The 16,105-nt window shown below is 40.7% G+C and overlaps 1 protein-coding gene across 2 annotated transcripts in view; it reads left to right on the plus strand.

Annotated features, from left to right (window-relative positions):
• RALGAPA2 (Ral GTPase activating protein catalytic subunit alpha 2) overlaps nucleotides 1-16,105 on the plus strand; it is a 110,098-nt gene that overhangs the window by 45,090 nt on the left and 48,903 nt on the right. For both annotated transcript variants that reach the window (XM_065739492.1, XM_065739491.1), the window contains exons 24-32: nucleotides 8,962-9,090; nucleotides 10,165-10,293; nucleotides 11,520-11,578; nucleotides 12,172-12,280; nucleotides 12,855-12,965; nucleotides 13,306-13,374; nucleotides 13,544-13,678; nucleotides 14,227-14,410; nucleotides 15,280-16,051. In XM_065739492.1, the coding sequence (XP_065595564.1) occupies nucleotides 8,962-9,090; nucleotides 10,165-10,293; nucleotides 11,520-11,578; nucleotides 12,172-12,280; nucleotides 12,855-12,965; nucleotides 13,306-13,374; nucleotides 13,544-13,678; nucleotides 14,227-14,410; nucleotides 15,280-16,051 (1,697 nt within the window). The remainder of the gene's footprint in view (nucleotides 1-8,961; nucleotides 9,091-10,164; nucleotides 10,294-11,519; nucleotides 11,579-12,171; nucleotides 12,281-12,854; nucleotides 12,966-13,305; nucleotides 13,375-13,543; nucleotides 13,679-14,226; nucleotides 14,411-15,279; nucleotides 16,052-16,105) is intronic.

Raw genomic sequence — 16,105 nt, forward strand, 5'->3', positions numbered from 1 at the left:
TTCAGAGAAGGGCAACAAAACTGGGCAGGGGTCTGGAGCACAAGTCTTATGAGGAGCGGCTGAGGGAGCTGGGATTGTTTAGTCTGGAGAAGAGGAGGCTCAGAGGAGACCTTATTGCATTCTACCACTTCCTGAAGGGGGGTTGTGGTGAGGAGGGGGTGGGCCTCTTCTCCCTGATAAATAATGACAGGACGAGGGGGAATGGCCACAAGTTGCGCCGGGGAAGATTTAGATGAGATTTGAGGAAACATTTTTTCTCTGAAAGAGTGGTCAGGCACTGGGATGGCCTGCCTAGGGAGGTGGGTGAGGCACCATCCCTAGCGCTGTTCAAGAAGCGTTTAGATGAGGTGCTGAGGGATTTGATTTAGTAGTTCGGTGGGTAGGGATGGTGATAGGAGGATGGTTGGACTAGATGATCTTGTAGATCCTTTCCAACCTAATGAATCTATGAATTAAGTATTGTAAGAAATACACTAAGCGAAATAGAAGCTACCTCAAAATATGTCTCTGTTTTTAATAGCTGTCACAGTCAGTTTTCATCCTTAAAAGAAATACTCTGATGATTACAGTGGCAAGAACTGTGCTGCAGGTGCCAGCAGAGGGCACACAGACCTTTTTGTAAAACCCATGTTGGTTATTTGCTGCTTTGGTGAGACGTTTCTGGTGCCCTTTCAATTCAGAGGGAACAGAACTGCTCAGATTTTGTTGTGCTAGATGTGATCTTTGTTAACTCTTGTAATCCCTGAGGAGGCCTTGTCCTTTTGCTTAGCTAGTGCTCGCATGCCCATGTGTTGTTTTGAACCTTGTGCAGCTGCAGTTAGGTGCTTTCTGCTGCTTGGATGATGAACCTGGTTGCCTCCCCGTGGCCAGCTCAATCCCTCTGTGCAATGACCTGTGCAATCCTGCACATGGAAACTTCATGTCACTGTTTTGCAAAAGCAAAAGAAGTAAAACCATCTGCAGTGCATTCTCTGCAAACTCCCCACCTGCTATTTCCAGATGCTTCTGCAGGGAAAAGGGAGAAGCATTAATGACACAGTGTTCTTTGATGTGTGCTTCCTGAAAGCAAAACGCGAATATAATGATGCATGATAAAATATCTCCTTTTCAACTGGCAGGACATCCAGTTAGGATGACTTGATTTTTCTTTACACAGCATGTTCTTTTTGGGAAGAGAGCTGCTTAGGCCATGTGGCTCACATTGCTGGGTTCAGTGTATTGTCCCTGTGCATTACTTGTTTTTGAGATACTGGAGAAAAATCCTGGAAAACAGTTTCCTAAGTAGAAACTGGGTGATTTTTAAATTGTGCTTTTGGTTCCTGGTGAGCTGCTCTCTCATTCTGTTTTTATTGTGTTTTTGTGTCAGTGACAGTTGCACTCGTTTTAAGCCTACTGCTTTGCTGAATGTGAAGGGATTGCTGAATGAAAGGGATTTCAGTCCTTGTGTGAATTTGTGCTCTAGAGGTTAAAATCAAGAAGTGAGGACTGTCTGGTGAAGGCAGACTTCACATACAAATCATCCCAGGGTTTTCCAGATATTTTGCATGCTCATGCTGCTCTACCTTAGCTCTCTTTGCTTCTTTTGCCTCTTGGTGGCACACTTGACCACAAGTTTTCCCTCGTGTTATGGTCCTTCCAGTTCTGCTTTCCTTAGCTATGGAGCTGGATCATGGGAGCTATTGGCTCACTGTGCTTCAGAGCTTGAACTCTCACACAGTGCTCTGCTGCAAAGCATGTTCTTCATAACGTTTCCATATTTGCAGTTTCATTAGCATCCTGTTGCTTGATGGGTGTTCAGACTAGCACGCTGAGGGTGATGTGCAATAAATACTAATGCAGGAGTGCATTGTATGGAAGCACAGTCTAGTATTTATCAAGATGAGTCATGGATATGCTTTTCAATTATTTTGGTGGGGTCGGGGAGTTGGTTATGTCAGATGCCATCTTTTACCCTTGACACTGAGTACACAGTCCTTCTTCCTCAGGTAGATGAATGACACAGGCAGAGCATGTCACCAGCCTCTTACCTTGCCATTAAAAGATGAAAATTCTCAGGTGTGAGGGAAATCTGGTTTGTGCTAAGCTGCTGCAAGTCAGATGTTGTACTGGGAGGAAAGATGAATCTGCTTTGTGAGATTGTTTTATTTGCTAAGCACAAGCATAACTTTTCAGTTTTATGGAACATTAACAGGTGAAGGGGATTTTCTCATGGGGGAATTTCAAGTTCATTGTGAGAAGCAACAGAAACATAGAACAACTCCAAGAAATCACATTATATTGTTTTAGATGAACTTTTTCTGTGGCTGTGTAACGTATTAAAGTTACAGTCAGAAACCTTTGTAACCTCAATAGGATTATCAGAGTTTTAGTTAGCATCAAAAATGTTTATTTTTAAATATATTTCTCTCATTAGTCGACTAATCTTGTGTTACAGAAGGAAAGTGCTGTTGTGCAAGTAATGGTGAAGATAAATAACTTGCCCAAGGCGCTAATTGAACTTGCTGAGTAGACATTAATTGAACAGAAATGCACCTGTATTTATTTCAGTACATGTGTGTCCAGATACTTACAGCTATCTGGCTGAGAAAAGGGGGTTCCTCCTAGACTGGGGGGAATACAACCCTTTTTTATTCCTTTTATTCCTCAATTCTTCACAACACGAATGGTCAGAATTACTGCTTTATTGTTCAGATTTTGGTGTTGGTAGAAAACAAAATAATAGATGTTTGAATGCACTCAGTAATTAATATGTAGTTATTTATGGCAAGTGTAGCATTTCTTTGCAAACGTGTAAGTGTATTTGAAAGAGCAATGTGAGAGTGTATTTTATCAAATGCTCCCATGGCACTCTGAGTTTAGGATTTAGCAATTAGCTCAGCTGGTGAGAAAGGAGATAGTGATGTAACTGTGCTGCGTCTCATTTGTCCATGTCTAAGTGCCTAACGACAACACCTCTGTAGGAAGAAGTGAACAACTCTCCTCAGCAATTGCATCACCTTTTCAGATGTGAGAAGCAAGTTGCAGCCTGGCACTGGCAGCTGCTTCCAGCATGCTGTGTGCCCTGGGTTCAGGGGATGAGCGAGGACTGTGTGATGCCGATTTTCCTCCTGTACCTCAAATTTACCATCCCTTTTTATGAAGTTGACTGGAGTTCTGCACCTTCCTTTCTGGGCAGAGGAAGGTGGGTTAGAGTGGTCTTTTGTTTTCTACCTGCTGTGTAAAAAACAAGGTGCTGAAGGCAGTGCTTCTGCTTGCATTCAGAGCTTGACTGAAAATCCTGAGATGATGATGTATCAAGCATCGCTCAGATGGGATGCAGGAAATGGCTTCAGGACTGCTTGTGTTAAATTCAGCCCTTTTACCCTTTAAATCACCGAGTTCTGTCAGCCTTGAAATGCCTTCAGGGGCTTTATAGGGAATTGCACCTGTGCAGGACAGACTTCTGTGTGGTATTTCTTCTGGCACCTCCTCAGTCAGGCAGCAATGGCAAAAGGAGTGCCTAGGTCTTTCCCAGCAGCAGCCTTTTCTTTGCTGTGTCATTCAGTCCACAGCTTCAGGAAAGCCATCCTGGTGGCACTTACAGTTCTCCCAGTTCCTGGTATAGGTTGCAGAGAATTGTGAAATATTCTTGGGAGGGGAATTTCAGAAGATTCCAAAGGAGAACTTGCTGCATTTCAGGCAGAAACTGTGACGCTGCTGGGTGAGATGGATGGCTGAGAAAACCCCCGGCTCCAATTGTCACCATTGATATCTTTTGAACTGGATGATGCAAACACCTTTTAAACATATCAGATATTGCAGTGCACAAATTTTACAAATGCTTACGTGTAGGAAATAAGTGCAGTTTATCATTTCTGCTTATTTCTTACTGTAGCAGTAGTTTTGGCTTTGTGAACTTGAAAATGTACATAAGCTTCTCCTGGTTTTGTAGCTGAGACTATTCCAGAATTCGTGGTACTGAGCCCCTTTGTCAGAAAAAGAAGTACTGAGATGACTAAATAGTGAATTGCTAATACTTTTGGTAATTACAGTCCTTCAGGTATATTGTTTTTCCTAGAACTTGTGTGGATTTTTGTGATGCTGACTTCTTTCTGCCTAAACGTACACCCTTGGTTGGGAAGAGCTGCAGTGGAGGTCAGGTGCTCACCTGGTGCTTATGCTGGAGAAGAGGAGGAGATTTTCCAGTATCTTGCCAGCTCTTCTGTGTCATTTCTGGGAGGAGCCTCACCCTGCTCCCAGGGCTTTGGCATCAGCTAGCGTGCTTGCTGTAAGCATGTAACATGTGCCACTGCATTTTTGGCCAGTTGTGGTAGCGATTGCTATCTGAGAAGTGAGCTAACAGGATAGCATCCTGGCTTTTGGAGGGAGCTTTAATGATTGAGTCTAATACATTTACAGTTTAATTGGCTAGCCAGCATAACTTTGTGCAGACTGCTTCGTAAAGAAATATTAAGGAACGTAATAAAAGATACATACTTGGGAGATTTTGCTTGTTTGTTCAGTGATACTAAGTGCAGAACTAACCTTAGATATGGAAGAAGAAGCCCAGATGCAAACAGGTTGACAGATGTCCTTGGTGATTAAATTTCAGCACACAGGCAGTGGGTTTTTGACCTGTAGAGCAGCATAAGCCCTCAGCACACAGCACAGCTGACGATGGAGGAGTTAACAGCCGTGGTTTTAGCTCGATTCCATTCAGCAGTAAAAGGGAGAATCCTTTATCAGTAATGATAGTGTTAATGTACTTTATGCTCATCTATAAGCCTCTTAATTTGTTTGAATGTGTGCTGTTGCTAATTACAGAAAGGAAGCTCCATCATTTCCATAGTGAGTTTGTGGAGGAACACCGTACTGCAAGAAGCAGGGCCTGCGTACTCGATTGCTGATTTAGAATATGAAACATTTTATGTTAGAGTTGCTACTGGAGAAGAATTGCCTGTTTATAATAACACTGATTTGGAGGTTATTTCTATAAAAATGTGCTTGTAAACTTTTCTGTGTTGCTGTTGCTCTGTGATGAGGAGTTCTGATCAGCTTGGTGGCTGCAGGAGTATACTCTATCTGCATGGCATCATACTCCAAAGGCACAAGGAACGGGCAGCTTTGCTTGTGTACACAGTGCAGTAAGTGCTTCTTGCCTGGATTTCTGCCTCGTAATGTCTCACGTGAGGACCCTTGGTTGCACAGCATCTCAGAAACCTTAGCCATTTTAGATTTCCTTCACAAGACTTAAATTCACATATTTTAGTTTGCCATGACTTTCTTCCAGTAGTTATCATATTTTTGACCCTCTTGTGGTCTCCCTTGCTTTCTGTGCTTGTTGAGATCCAGCGTACACCCCACTGCTCACCCCTATTAGAGTACACTGGTGGTACTGGAGCAAAAACAGCTGCAGGGGTGGGAAGGCAGACCCAGGTAATGCCCGTGTTAGGAGCCATGCTTTCTTCTAACAGAGATGTCTCCTCACCTTCCCCTCTGTAATTCACCTTCGCCTAAGTAGTTCACCCCTGTGCTGCTGGCTGGATTTATTTTATAAATGTGACTTTAAAAGAGCTTTCTAATGCAGTTCAGAAGGGGAGGAACAATTACCAACAGATGATTTACACAGTAATCTGTCATCTGTTTTCTAGGTCCAGAGGTGTTCCAGTTTTTAATCTCATTCTCTACTGCATCCAGTCACAAGATGCAACTCTTTTGGTGGTCAGATTGAACTAGATTTGGTGCCAGGCACTCTGCTTTCAGAGTGTGCCAGATTTCTTCGTAACTTTTTATTGCAACTTAATTTGTTGACACCTAAAATGTAATGTTACTTCGAATAAGTAAATTGAATTGTTTGTTTCTTCAAGATAAAGGAAAATGAAGGATTTACCACTGAAGTCCTGTTTAAATGAATAATCTTCCGTATGCTGTAAATGTCAGCCTCTAATTAGGTGTGTCTCGGGGAAGAACAGAGTGAACTTTAAGAGGAAAATCCATGTTGTTCCTGTTGAGGGACAGCTGGAAACGTGAGGAAGGCAGATGGCAGGCTATTTTGTTACACCTGTAATCTACAAAACCTTGCACAAAAATTAGGTGAAGAATATTTCTGAAATCGACCTTTTGGTGAACTTGCATCGTTTTCTTTTTTCACTTACTCGCTGGATGTTTATGACCTTATTATTTGGATTACTGGATTACCTTATACTGAAATACTATGCCTTTTATAGGGTCAATCCATTTGAGAAGGACATGCGTGTGGTTGCTCCCTTCTCTTCCCTCCTCCTCTTTTTTAACACTACAGAGCATCATTTTGAATTGAAATAGTCCATAATGGTCCTTTTTTTTTTTTTACTTTTCTTTAACAACATGAACACTAAATTATAGCTGTGCAATTATATAAACAATGGAAATGCTTCCAGAATGAATGCTTCCTTTTAAATTTTCATTTTGTGTAATTGCTGAAAGGTTTGGAGCCATAATAAACCAAAATTATTTTACACATTTATCGTTCTAAAGGTCAATTATGAAAGAAGTAAAGAAACAACGCTGTACAGAATGAGTAAACCAATTTCTATTGCCATCACCATATGTTTTTCTTATTGCTTGTGTTTTTCCAGTTACTGTGTACATAGCATTCAATTAAAGTGATTCATTTACTAGGCTGTATGCTGCTCAACACAGTTTACATTTATAGAACTGTGCTTCGGAGGGAAGGAAACAACTTGCCTGTGTTTGAGTTACCTGATTTTTGCAATATCACTGATAGGACATATGTTCTCACTTGGTTGCTTTCTCATAAACCCGAATCTTCTGATAAGCTTGCAATGCTACTGAATTACTGCGTGAAATCACGCTTCTCTTGTTAGCTGCATTGCACAGGAAAGTGTACTAATTGGGAAATAGAAGAAAACGTGACAGATTTTATCAGTAGATGCCTCCCTGGGGTGTGGTATCTTTCCAATGTGGTCTATTTGGAGTAAGCTCAAGTAAGGTACGAGATGTTCAGGACATACTCTGTCCTGTTGAAGTGAAGTCAGTAAAACTGTCCCAGGTTTCTGCTGAAGTGCTTGAGATGAAAAAGGGCTCTGGAAGCTAATGGGAGGCTGGGCTGAGCAGCTCCTCAGGAAGGTTTCGAACACGTTATATCACTGCAGCATATGATCTGTGCTGCAAGGAGTTCAGTATTTACATAAACAAAAAAAAAAAAAAAAGGAGCATTTCAAAACGAGCTTTTGAAGATTTTTTGCCTCCTTACTGTGAAAAATATATTTTTTAGTAATAATTCTTCTCAGAATCAGCAAACAGATCAATGCAGCCGAGCAGCGTGTTGAAATTGCTGTCTTGATGTGCACTGAACTCGTAGGTGCTAACGTGTTAAAGCAGGGCTTTCACTATGACATTTCTTTAGCCTTGTTTTCTAAAATTTCCACTGGGGGAAGTGGCCTGGAGCTGACGAAGCAGGGCAGTCGTTACAGTGGTATTTAACAGATGGGATTGATGGAGCGAGGACAGGAGTTAACGCAGTTGTTTGTTGCAGCTCTTTGTACTTCCTACGTTCTGTTACCTTTTAAGCCAGGTTAGCACGGGCTCTTTTATCGTGGCATATGTCAACAGAAGTGTACTCCCATCTGCTGCTCCATAGTTTGATGCCCAATTATTCAGAGACCAAACACATCGCAGTACCTGGCTCTGTTGGTAATTACAGGTGCGTTGTGCTGCAGGGAGCATGGTGCATTAATCAGCCCCTTAATTATGAAGAGGTGGGTCTTTTGTTCTGCTCCGAGCAGGAGTTTACCACCCACTTTATGAGCTGCTGCATCCATCTGCTCTCTCTTTTTGAATGTTTGCATTGACTGATATTGACTTTAAAATGTATCAAAGGAAGTGATTAAAACTAGTTTAAACATTAACTCGAGTGGCATTCTAGCTAATTCAGGAAAGTGGAAGCATTATGTGACCCTGCATTAAAAACGAACAATATTTATCTGGTAATATTTCAGACGTATAACGCTATTATTTCGTAGGATGTTACTGCTGTAAATACTCCAGTTGAACCATAAATAGGTTTTGTCCAGGTGTTGAGCAGTGCTTGCAGAAAATATTAGTGTGGCTGAAGCGTTTCTTCAGACAAAGGAATCAGTGTGACTTTTAGCTTCTGATGTAGAAGCTGAGCGTAAGGACACGTTCTGGGGCTAAAATTTATCTCTATCACATCATAAAAGCCGTAAAGGGGGACACAGAAAACTGTTTTCCGTTGTGATTTTTCTTTGAAATTGTATTGAGAGCAGAAATAATTTGCTAATCAGTACAGAAATATTGTCTTTCCCTCCCCAAGGCTTACCCGTACTTGCTATCCTCATTATTCAGAATAGTGAATTATAGCAATCTAGTCAGCATAGGTTTATCTGTGTTACTGTCCTGAGTTGCAATCACTTCTTGCATTTGACGTCACTATTTCTCAAGTTAGCCCAGAGGGGCTGAAAAGTCCCTTATGTGCTGGAGCTGCCAGCAGTTGTAAGCTACCTGCTTTGAGCTTCCTTTGGGGGAAGGCAGCAGCAGTTCGTGTCATTTCATTATTTTGATGGCTACAGAATTCAGAGCAATGTGATTTTAGGTAAAAAAGCAAAACAACAAACACAAAAGAACCCTCATTTGGAATGGTGTAAAACTTTCATCTTAAATGGTTTAACAGCAGGGATGTCTTCAATGCAGAGCCTTGTTTCGCAGGAGAACAATTGTTTTACACTGAGAAATGAAGAGACAGGTGTTTGTTTGAATAGGAATTGAAGACTGTGTCATAGTAATACTGGACACACTTCTACTAAATGCACTTGCAGTTGTTACGTGTGGCCCAGTGAAGCATCACTTCGATGAGTGTGGAAGTGGTCAGTTACCGACTTCAGTCTTCTTGAGCTCCCCCCTTTAGGTGACTTATTTTCTGGCATTTCTTTCTCAAGCAGGTAACTTCTCTTCATTTTTCAGGATATCTTGAATACTGTCATAAAGCATTGCCCACCTTGGTTTTTCTTCCTGGGCTTGCCTGGCTTTACGATGCTGATAGGAGACTTCATCACAGCAGCAGCCAGAGTGCTGAGCACAGACCTGCTGGAGGTGAGCATGGCAATGGGATGCACGCTTGTTAATGAGCTTGGGATGTCTGCACTCCGACAGGTGTGGGCTCATTAGTGCAATGCCAGCCAGGGCTCTTGGGGCAGGCACCATGGCAGCTGATGTGTGAAAGCGAGGGGTAGGGTGACACACTAGTATTGCAAAGGTGTTTCATCAAAAGGCCGAGGTGTGAGAAATCACATCGTCACCGATGCTGCTGCATGTTGGCGTGCTAAAAGCAGGGCTTGGATTTCAGAATCCAGTGGTTTGTACTGAGTATGGAAAACATGGAGCTTGTTTGGTGATGCAGATTGTTTTGCCAAGTCTCAACACTAACAGAAATAGGTTTATAAACCGTTAAATTAACGAAGGAAAATTAATGAAGTGGCAAAGTAAGGATGCAGGCCAAAATAAGGGCAGTGACCTGACAATCCCGGAAAAAAAGGAAAGTGTTGGAAACTGCACTTCAAGAATGGACTTCAAAATAGGCTTTCTGTCCATTTTGGCTGCATGTTTTTACTGCTTCTCTGTGCTGCTGAGCTTAGGGACACAGACCTCTCAGGTTTCAGCAGAAGTGAAGCAGTGAACCTTGCTGCACTGTCCTTCAAAGCACTTACAGATTAATTTACTGGCATCTCTGTAAAAAAAAAAAAACCAACAACTGATCAGCCTGATCACTGAGAAAGCTTAAAATGCTAACAAGGAATGAAAGCTCAGCTTTTCATGGAAAATGTTCTGAAAAAACCCAAACACTTAATTTATCCTGCAAGCATAAAACAGTGCGTGCTGTGCAAGCAGTGCCAGATCTACGCTGAAAGAGGAGTTCTGCATCAGAAAAATTGCAGAAAAACATAGCAGCAAGAAGTGTGGACAAACAGATGTTTGCTAGTCACTGCTTGAATGCTGATTTGGCAGTAGTTGTAAAGGAGAAGCAATTGGGACGTGTTCCTCAGGGCACTTTCTGCGTTGTATTGTGAACGTGTAGTACTTAGAGCAGTGCATACTAGCTTCACAACTTGCATCGTTTTCACGTAACCAAAATATTTTCTTCGTTAAGCTCACTTTTCTGTTTGTTAGGCTCCCCGTTCAGAAGCCCATACCATCCTTGGGTCTCTTGTTTGCTTTCCAAATATCTACCAAGAAATCCCACTGTTGCAGCCCACGTCAGAAGCTGGTGAGATGATTGCGGGAAGTGCCGATGTAAAGGTAAAGCCACATTTTATTATGAAATCTGTATGTAGCCTAGCATATCTTTATTATTTAATCACTTCTACTGTGTGCTTTTTGTTTCAATAATCAATCCCTCCTTCGCCTCCGAACCTCACAGCGGCACACATGCATACTTTCTTGATAAGCATTGCTTTCCTTAACATGCACCATAAAATTAACTAAGCTTAGATAGTGCAAATTACATTTTATTTTCAAAGAGAGTGAATTGGGCATAATCAAATACTATGTTTTCCAGCCAGATGTCTGCAATGTCAATTCATTACGTGGCGGCGGTGGTATTATTTAAAGTGTCTATTCAGTGTATGTCTGTATATTAGCTTGTCCTCTAAGAAATGTGGGGTGTGCGTAAGGGGAAACAGTTGTTGCTTTATTGGTATTATAGTAAAACGTTAAGTAAATTTCCCAATTAAGAACAGCTAGCTTTACATGAATTATCTTTGTCCAGTGAGTAATTTCAGTGAGATACCCTAGGATGTTAATTGTTCTCCTGGATGGAAAGCTTTGTAATTCAATGACCATAACAAAAATAATCGTGGAGCAGAAAAAATACACGCTCTCTCCACCAAAAACCCCAACAAATATGACCTGGAGCATCACTTGCTGGTGAAAGACGCTCAGTTACCCTCGTACTTCATAACACTTCAGGCACTTTGCTAACACACTGCAGAAAATTAGGTAAAAGCAAGGAGGAATCTCTGAACTCCTTTTGTGGCTTTTGAAGGTAAAAATGAAGAGATCACAAAGCCCTTAATGCGTTCAGCTCCCACTCTTGATTTCTTCATCAGGCTGCAGACTCTCATCAGAATAATTTTTAAAGCAGTCCACATTTTAAAAGTCTCTTTTCTGTATTTAAGAAGACAGATTTTTTTTCAGAACATGGCTTCCTTAGTGCTGGAACACCACTGTTATATTAGGAAGTGCTGAGTACTCACAGGTAGTAAATAACTGCCAACTCTGAAAATGGACTGATTTCCATCTTGCTCCCTTACATGATTTTGAGTCAATTAGACTTATCCACAAGGGTCTGTACACCTGAACTGTAATCAGCAAGTAATTCTCCTTTGACAAAATAAACTTAAGTACTTCAAAATAGCCTGAGACTTAAAGTTCATTGTGCTTGTAATTACATCAAAATTAAACAATTTTAAATAAAACAGATGTATGAAAAAGTCACTTATTCTAATTTATTGTGTTGTTTTTAGTGCTACCTCATAAATATTTTATTGAAGAATGCTACAGAGGAGCCAAGTGAAGCTGCAAGGTAAAATACTGAGTAAAGTAAAAAATGGGAATATCAAAGAGTCTCTCCCTGCCTATTTTTCAGTCTTTGTACAGCTGAGTTTCTTTTTTTACACCTGCCTTGTGTTTTGACCTGTTGAGTTCTTTACTTCAGCCTTGTTGAGGAAAAGTCTATTCTGTGCTGTTCAGATATTGACCTATTGTGTCACTTGGGAGAGGTCATTCTTTTTATAGAGCCTGCTTATATTTTGTATAATTTGAAGAAATATTTCTGTTTCCCAAAGATGGCATGTGCTGTGATTAAATGCCTTGCACTTCCTAAATTCCATTCTGTTTCAATGTACTTAAAGTTGGAAGAAATCATATCATAGGTGTGCTGGGCTAGTTGGTTTGTTACTATCTTTTTTATTTTTCCTGATTGATTGAGGAGTAGTCTTTGACAAATTCCTTCAGGATTCTTTGTTAATAACTGTCTAGTGCTACTGTACAGTGATAGCTACTGTCTGATGGAGGAGTAGTTCTTACCTTCCAAAGTACAAATTTGAAAAGAATGAAGTAGAGGAAAACAGGACTGTCCTAAAACTGACAAAAATACTTTCTCTTCAAAAAAAAAAGATGCATAGCCATTTGTGGCCTTGGAATTTGGATATGTGAAGAACTAACCCAGTGCACAAACCACCCTCAAGTGAAAGAAGCAATCAATGTCATAGGTGTGACACTAAAGGTAATACTGCAGTAGCCTCTGTAATTAATAAACTTTTTGTAGAAATGGTACTTTAAGTTTTGAAACAGTTATTAATGATGTGGAGCACTGCATTCTGGTTTGTCTTTGTTGCTTAAAACACTGACATATCATTACTTGAGATTCTCTGCTTAATGTTGGCTATATGACATTAGCAATCATCTAGAAGATGCATTCTAGTTCTGAAGCTTTGCATATACTTATATTATTAGCTCCAATGAGAGTGGTCCAGATCCTTACTGCTCCATTGAAGTTGCTAGGGTGTAAATGCACAGTTCTTCAATGGGACCAATGTGACATCCTGTGTAAAAATGCTAAATATTTACAAAAATATCATGTTAATGTGCAGCCAGAGGCTCTTATATAAGAAAATACAGTAATCTAATCTTAAGACTGTGTAGTTAATGTTGTCTGCTGTTTCCTAGTGCTGTGTGTGATTTTGTGTACAATTTTTCATTGTTTGTATGGATGAAGAATAATTTAAGAAGTAGAAAAACGAACAGCGTTTTGTCATACCTACATATTTTGTTTTTAATTACCTTTTCTTCTCTTCCAGTTTTCTAATAAACTGGTAGCTCAGGTAGCCTGCGATGTTCTTCAGCTGCTTGTTTCTTACTGGCAAAAGCTGCAGGAGTACGAATCCTCTCTGTCCAGAAAAATTACTGAAGTATGTCAGTTTAAGCCATTTATATAGAAATCATATGCAAAGTTGTCTTAATTCTTTACTTGAGCTACTGGAAAACCCAACTGTCTGTTAACTTTATATTTCTTCTGCAAGTATTGTTAGGAGACTTGCTTGCTGTAGTTGGAGGAGCAGCATGCATTTCTCATCTGTAGCCCTTTATTTTCAGAATGCTTAGCAAAACTTTGTTTCACCTTTATGTTGATTTACAAGGGCAGCTAGATGCTTCTCAGAAACTTTAACCTTTTTCACGCTCTGTTCAAAGTTTGTTCTCTGCCTTTATAGTGGAAGAAGTTGAATGTCTTTCTCAAATTCTGTTTCATAGATCCTTGTGGCCACTATTGCTTTTCTTCTGCCAAATGCTGAATACTCCTGTGTGGAGGCAGATAAAAAGGTATGTCACTGAAGTGAGGAGTCTGTTCTTTCTTTGTGCTGTTTGAACAAGTTATTAAGTGAAGTGGCTTTGAACCTAAGTCTTATTTCAACCTTTTAAGCACATACATTTAAGCATGTGTGACTTTGATAGATAATACCTGAATACCGTGCTACATGTTTCTGTTTAGTTTATAGTTTCACTGCTGCTTTGCTTGTTGGATTGGTGCATGGCATTACCTATGAAAATGCTGCTGGAGCCAGTGTCTGGTGTCCTTGAAGATCAGCATGCATCCAGAGCTCCTTTACTGGACTACATTTACAGAGTGAGTATGAGGAATGAGCATTATTTATTATGCCTAAAAGTTTAAAGATGCTTTTTGCAGATCCTCTTAGGCACAGAAGCATTTTTTACCATGCTGGAGAGAAATATGAATTCTCAAAGTGAGGGCAAAGCCATACAGATGAGAAGTCAAGAATTTAAAATATGAAGACAGTAAGATCAATGTGATGGATCTTGAAAAGGAAGAAAAGTGGTTTATTTGTGGTAGACACGTGGAACGCAGAAAAAACAAGAGAAAGGTAAAATGCTCAAAACAGTGATCCAGAGAAAGTCATCTCAGCAGAAATATTTGGATTACTTGAAGTAGTAAAATACAAAAGTTGTTAAAATACAGAAGAAGTGAACTGTTAGAGTACAGAACAAGTAGCAAAAAAGAGGGTTATTTTAAAGGCACCGAATTTAGACATGGATGTTTTTGTAGCATGTGCTGGCTTTCATAGTGTAAAATTATAGCAGGTCACTCCTTGTTGTATGCGTGGGTATTGCTGCCTGTTCTTCATTGTGTTTGATGCCACACTGGTCTGCTCACAGGTTTTGCACTGCTGTGTGAACGGCTCCAGTACATACACCCAGCAAAGCCGTTACCTGCTGAGCCTTGCAGATCTGTCCTCTGGTGACTATGACCCTTTCTTGTCTCTGGGGAATGTCACGAGCTGCGAGCCAGCCCAGTGCCACTCTGCCACCGACCTGGGCAACCTGCTCACTGTTGCTGAAGGTAGGAGGGTTCACAGAGCATGATGAGGACCAGCATGTGTATGCTAGGATGTCAAAGTTTCCAGTTTAAATCTCTTCCTTGCAAACATGCATCTCTTTACCCCTTAAACAATGAAGTTGTTTTTTAAAAAGAAATCTGTTGCCCCTGTAATAGAATTTTAGGACTTGTTGCCAACATTTCTGTTTAGGATGATCAGAAAAGAAAGAGATTGACGCTGTGGTGCCACAGAATGCCAGAGTTCTACAGAGATAGAACAGACCGATGACCTGTTTTCTGCAGCTGAGTAAATACAGTATTCCCTCTGAGTAAATGGTGCTACCAGCATCAAAAGTGAAAAGAGAAAGTTTGGATATAGCTGCATCTTGTTACATGCTCCTTAAAAGCAACTTAAGTATGCATCCAAACACAAGAAGCAATTTTTGTTTGTGTTTTATCTTAGAAACCACCTCTATTTCAAACAGTTAAAAGTTTTCAAAGCGGTGGCTGTTCAACTGTAAATTAAATATCATCATACATGAATGTTCCTTAGTTTCTGCAGAAAAATCAGAAGTATAGATGCAGTACTAAGAAGTGCAAGCTATTATTGATTTTGGAGTGTTGCTTTAAAGCAGCGTGTTCAGTTTTTGATACTTTGCTGTTTTGAAGTCCTACGGCTTTTTTATTTCTTTTTTTTCTGGGTACACATTTTCAGTTTTAACTAAAAGAAAAAAAAAAAAGGAAATACAGAGACAAAGTGCATTAGTTTCTTAAAAAGGAATGATTTTGAGAGCAGCCAAGGTAAACTTCTGAAACGTCAGAAATTTGTGGAGGCTTTTTTTAATTACCTCTTGCTGGTTTTACTGATCTGTTACTTCTGTTGCTTGTTTTAGAGAAAAGGAGAAGGAACTTAGAACTAATACCTTTAACAGCACGGATGGTTATGACTCATCTGGTGAACCATTTGAGCCACTACCCACTCAGTGGAGGTCCTGCCATCCTCCACAGTCTTCTTAGTGAGAATCACGACAACTCGTATGTGGAATCCTCCGAGCTGTCATCAGAAGTCTTCCGGAGTCCCAACCTTCAGCTCTTCGTGTTTAATGACAGTACTCTTATATCATACCTCCAAATTCCTGCAGAAAAGAGGAAGGACACTGAGCCAGCAGTAGCCCCCTCGGATGTGAGGGTAATTGTCAGAGATATCTCAGGGAAGTACTCTTGGGATGGCAGAATATTGTATGGACCATTGGAGGGCTGCCTTCCACGGCAGAGTGCAGCAAACTCATTTGTGATTTCAGGCAGCTCTGAGCACCACTTCAGTTCCCAGAAAGACACTTCTCAGGTGGAAGAAGGAGAAGATGCTCTTGACAAATTGCTGGAGAAAATTGGGAGCACTAGTCCTGAATGCCTTTTACATCCCCAGCGGAAGCTGAATGAGCCATCACCACCACCTTTTGGAATGAGCTATGACCAAGAGAATGCAATCACTGAAGCCCTGATGAGGCAAAGCACCCAGGAGAATGAGTATATTCTAAAATGCAACTCAGACTTCAGTATGAAGGTGGCCCGTCAGGAAGAACCACATCCTGCTGAACCCCAAGCATCCTTTTATTTCTGTCGGCTCCTTCTAAATGACTTGGGAATGAACTCCTGGGATAGAAGGTAGGAACAGAGGGCTCTGAGCATGTTTACAACACTTCTGCAGCTCCTGACCTT

Source organism: Cyrtonyx montezumae, unplaced genomic scaffold, assembly GCF_038088225.1.
Source record: "Cyrtonyx montezumae isolate F1298 unplaced genomic scaffold, pur_monq_1.0 scaffold_24, whole genome shotgun sequence".
Classification (NCBI taxonomy): Eukaryota; Metazoa; Chordata; class Aves; order Galliformes; family Odontophoridae; genus Cyrtonyx; species Cyrtonyx montezumae.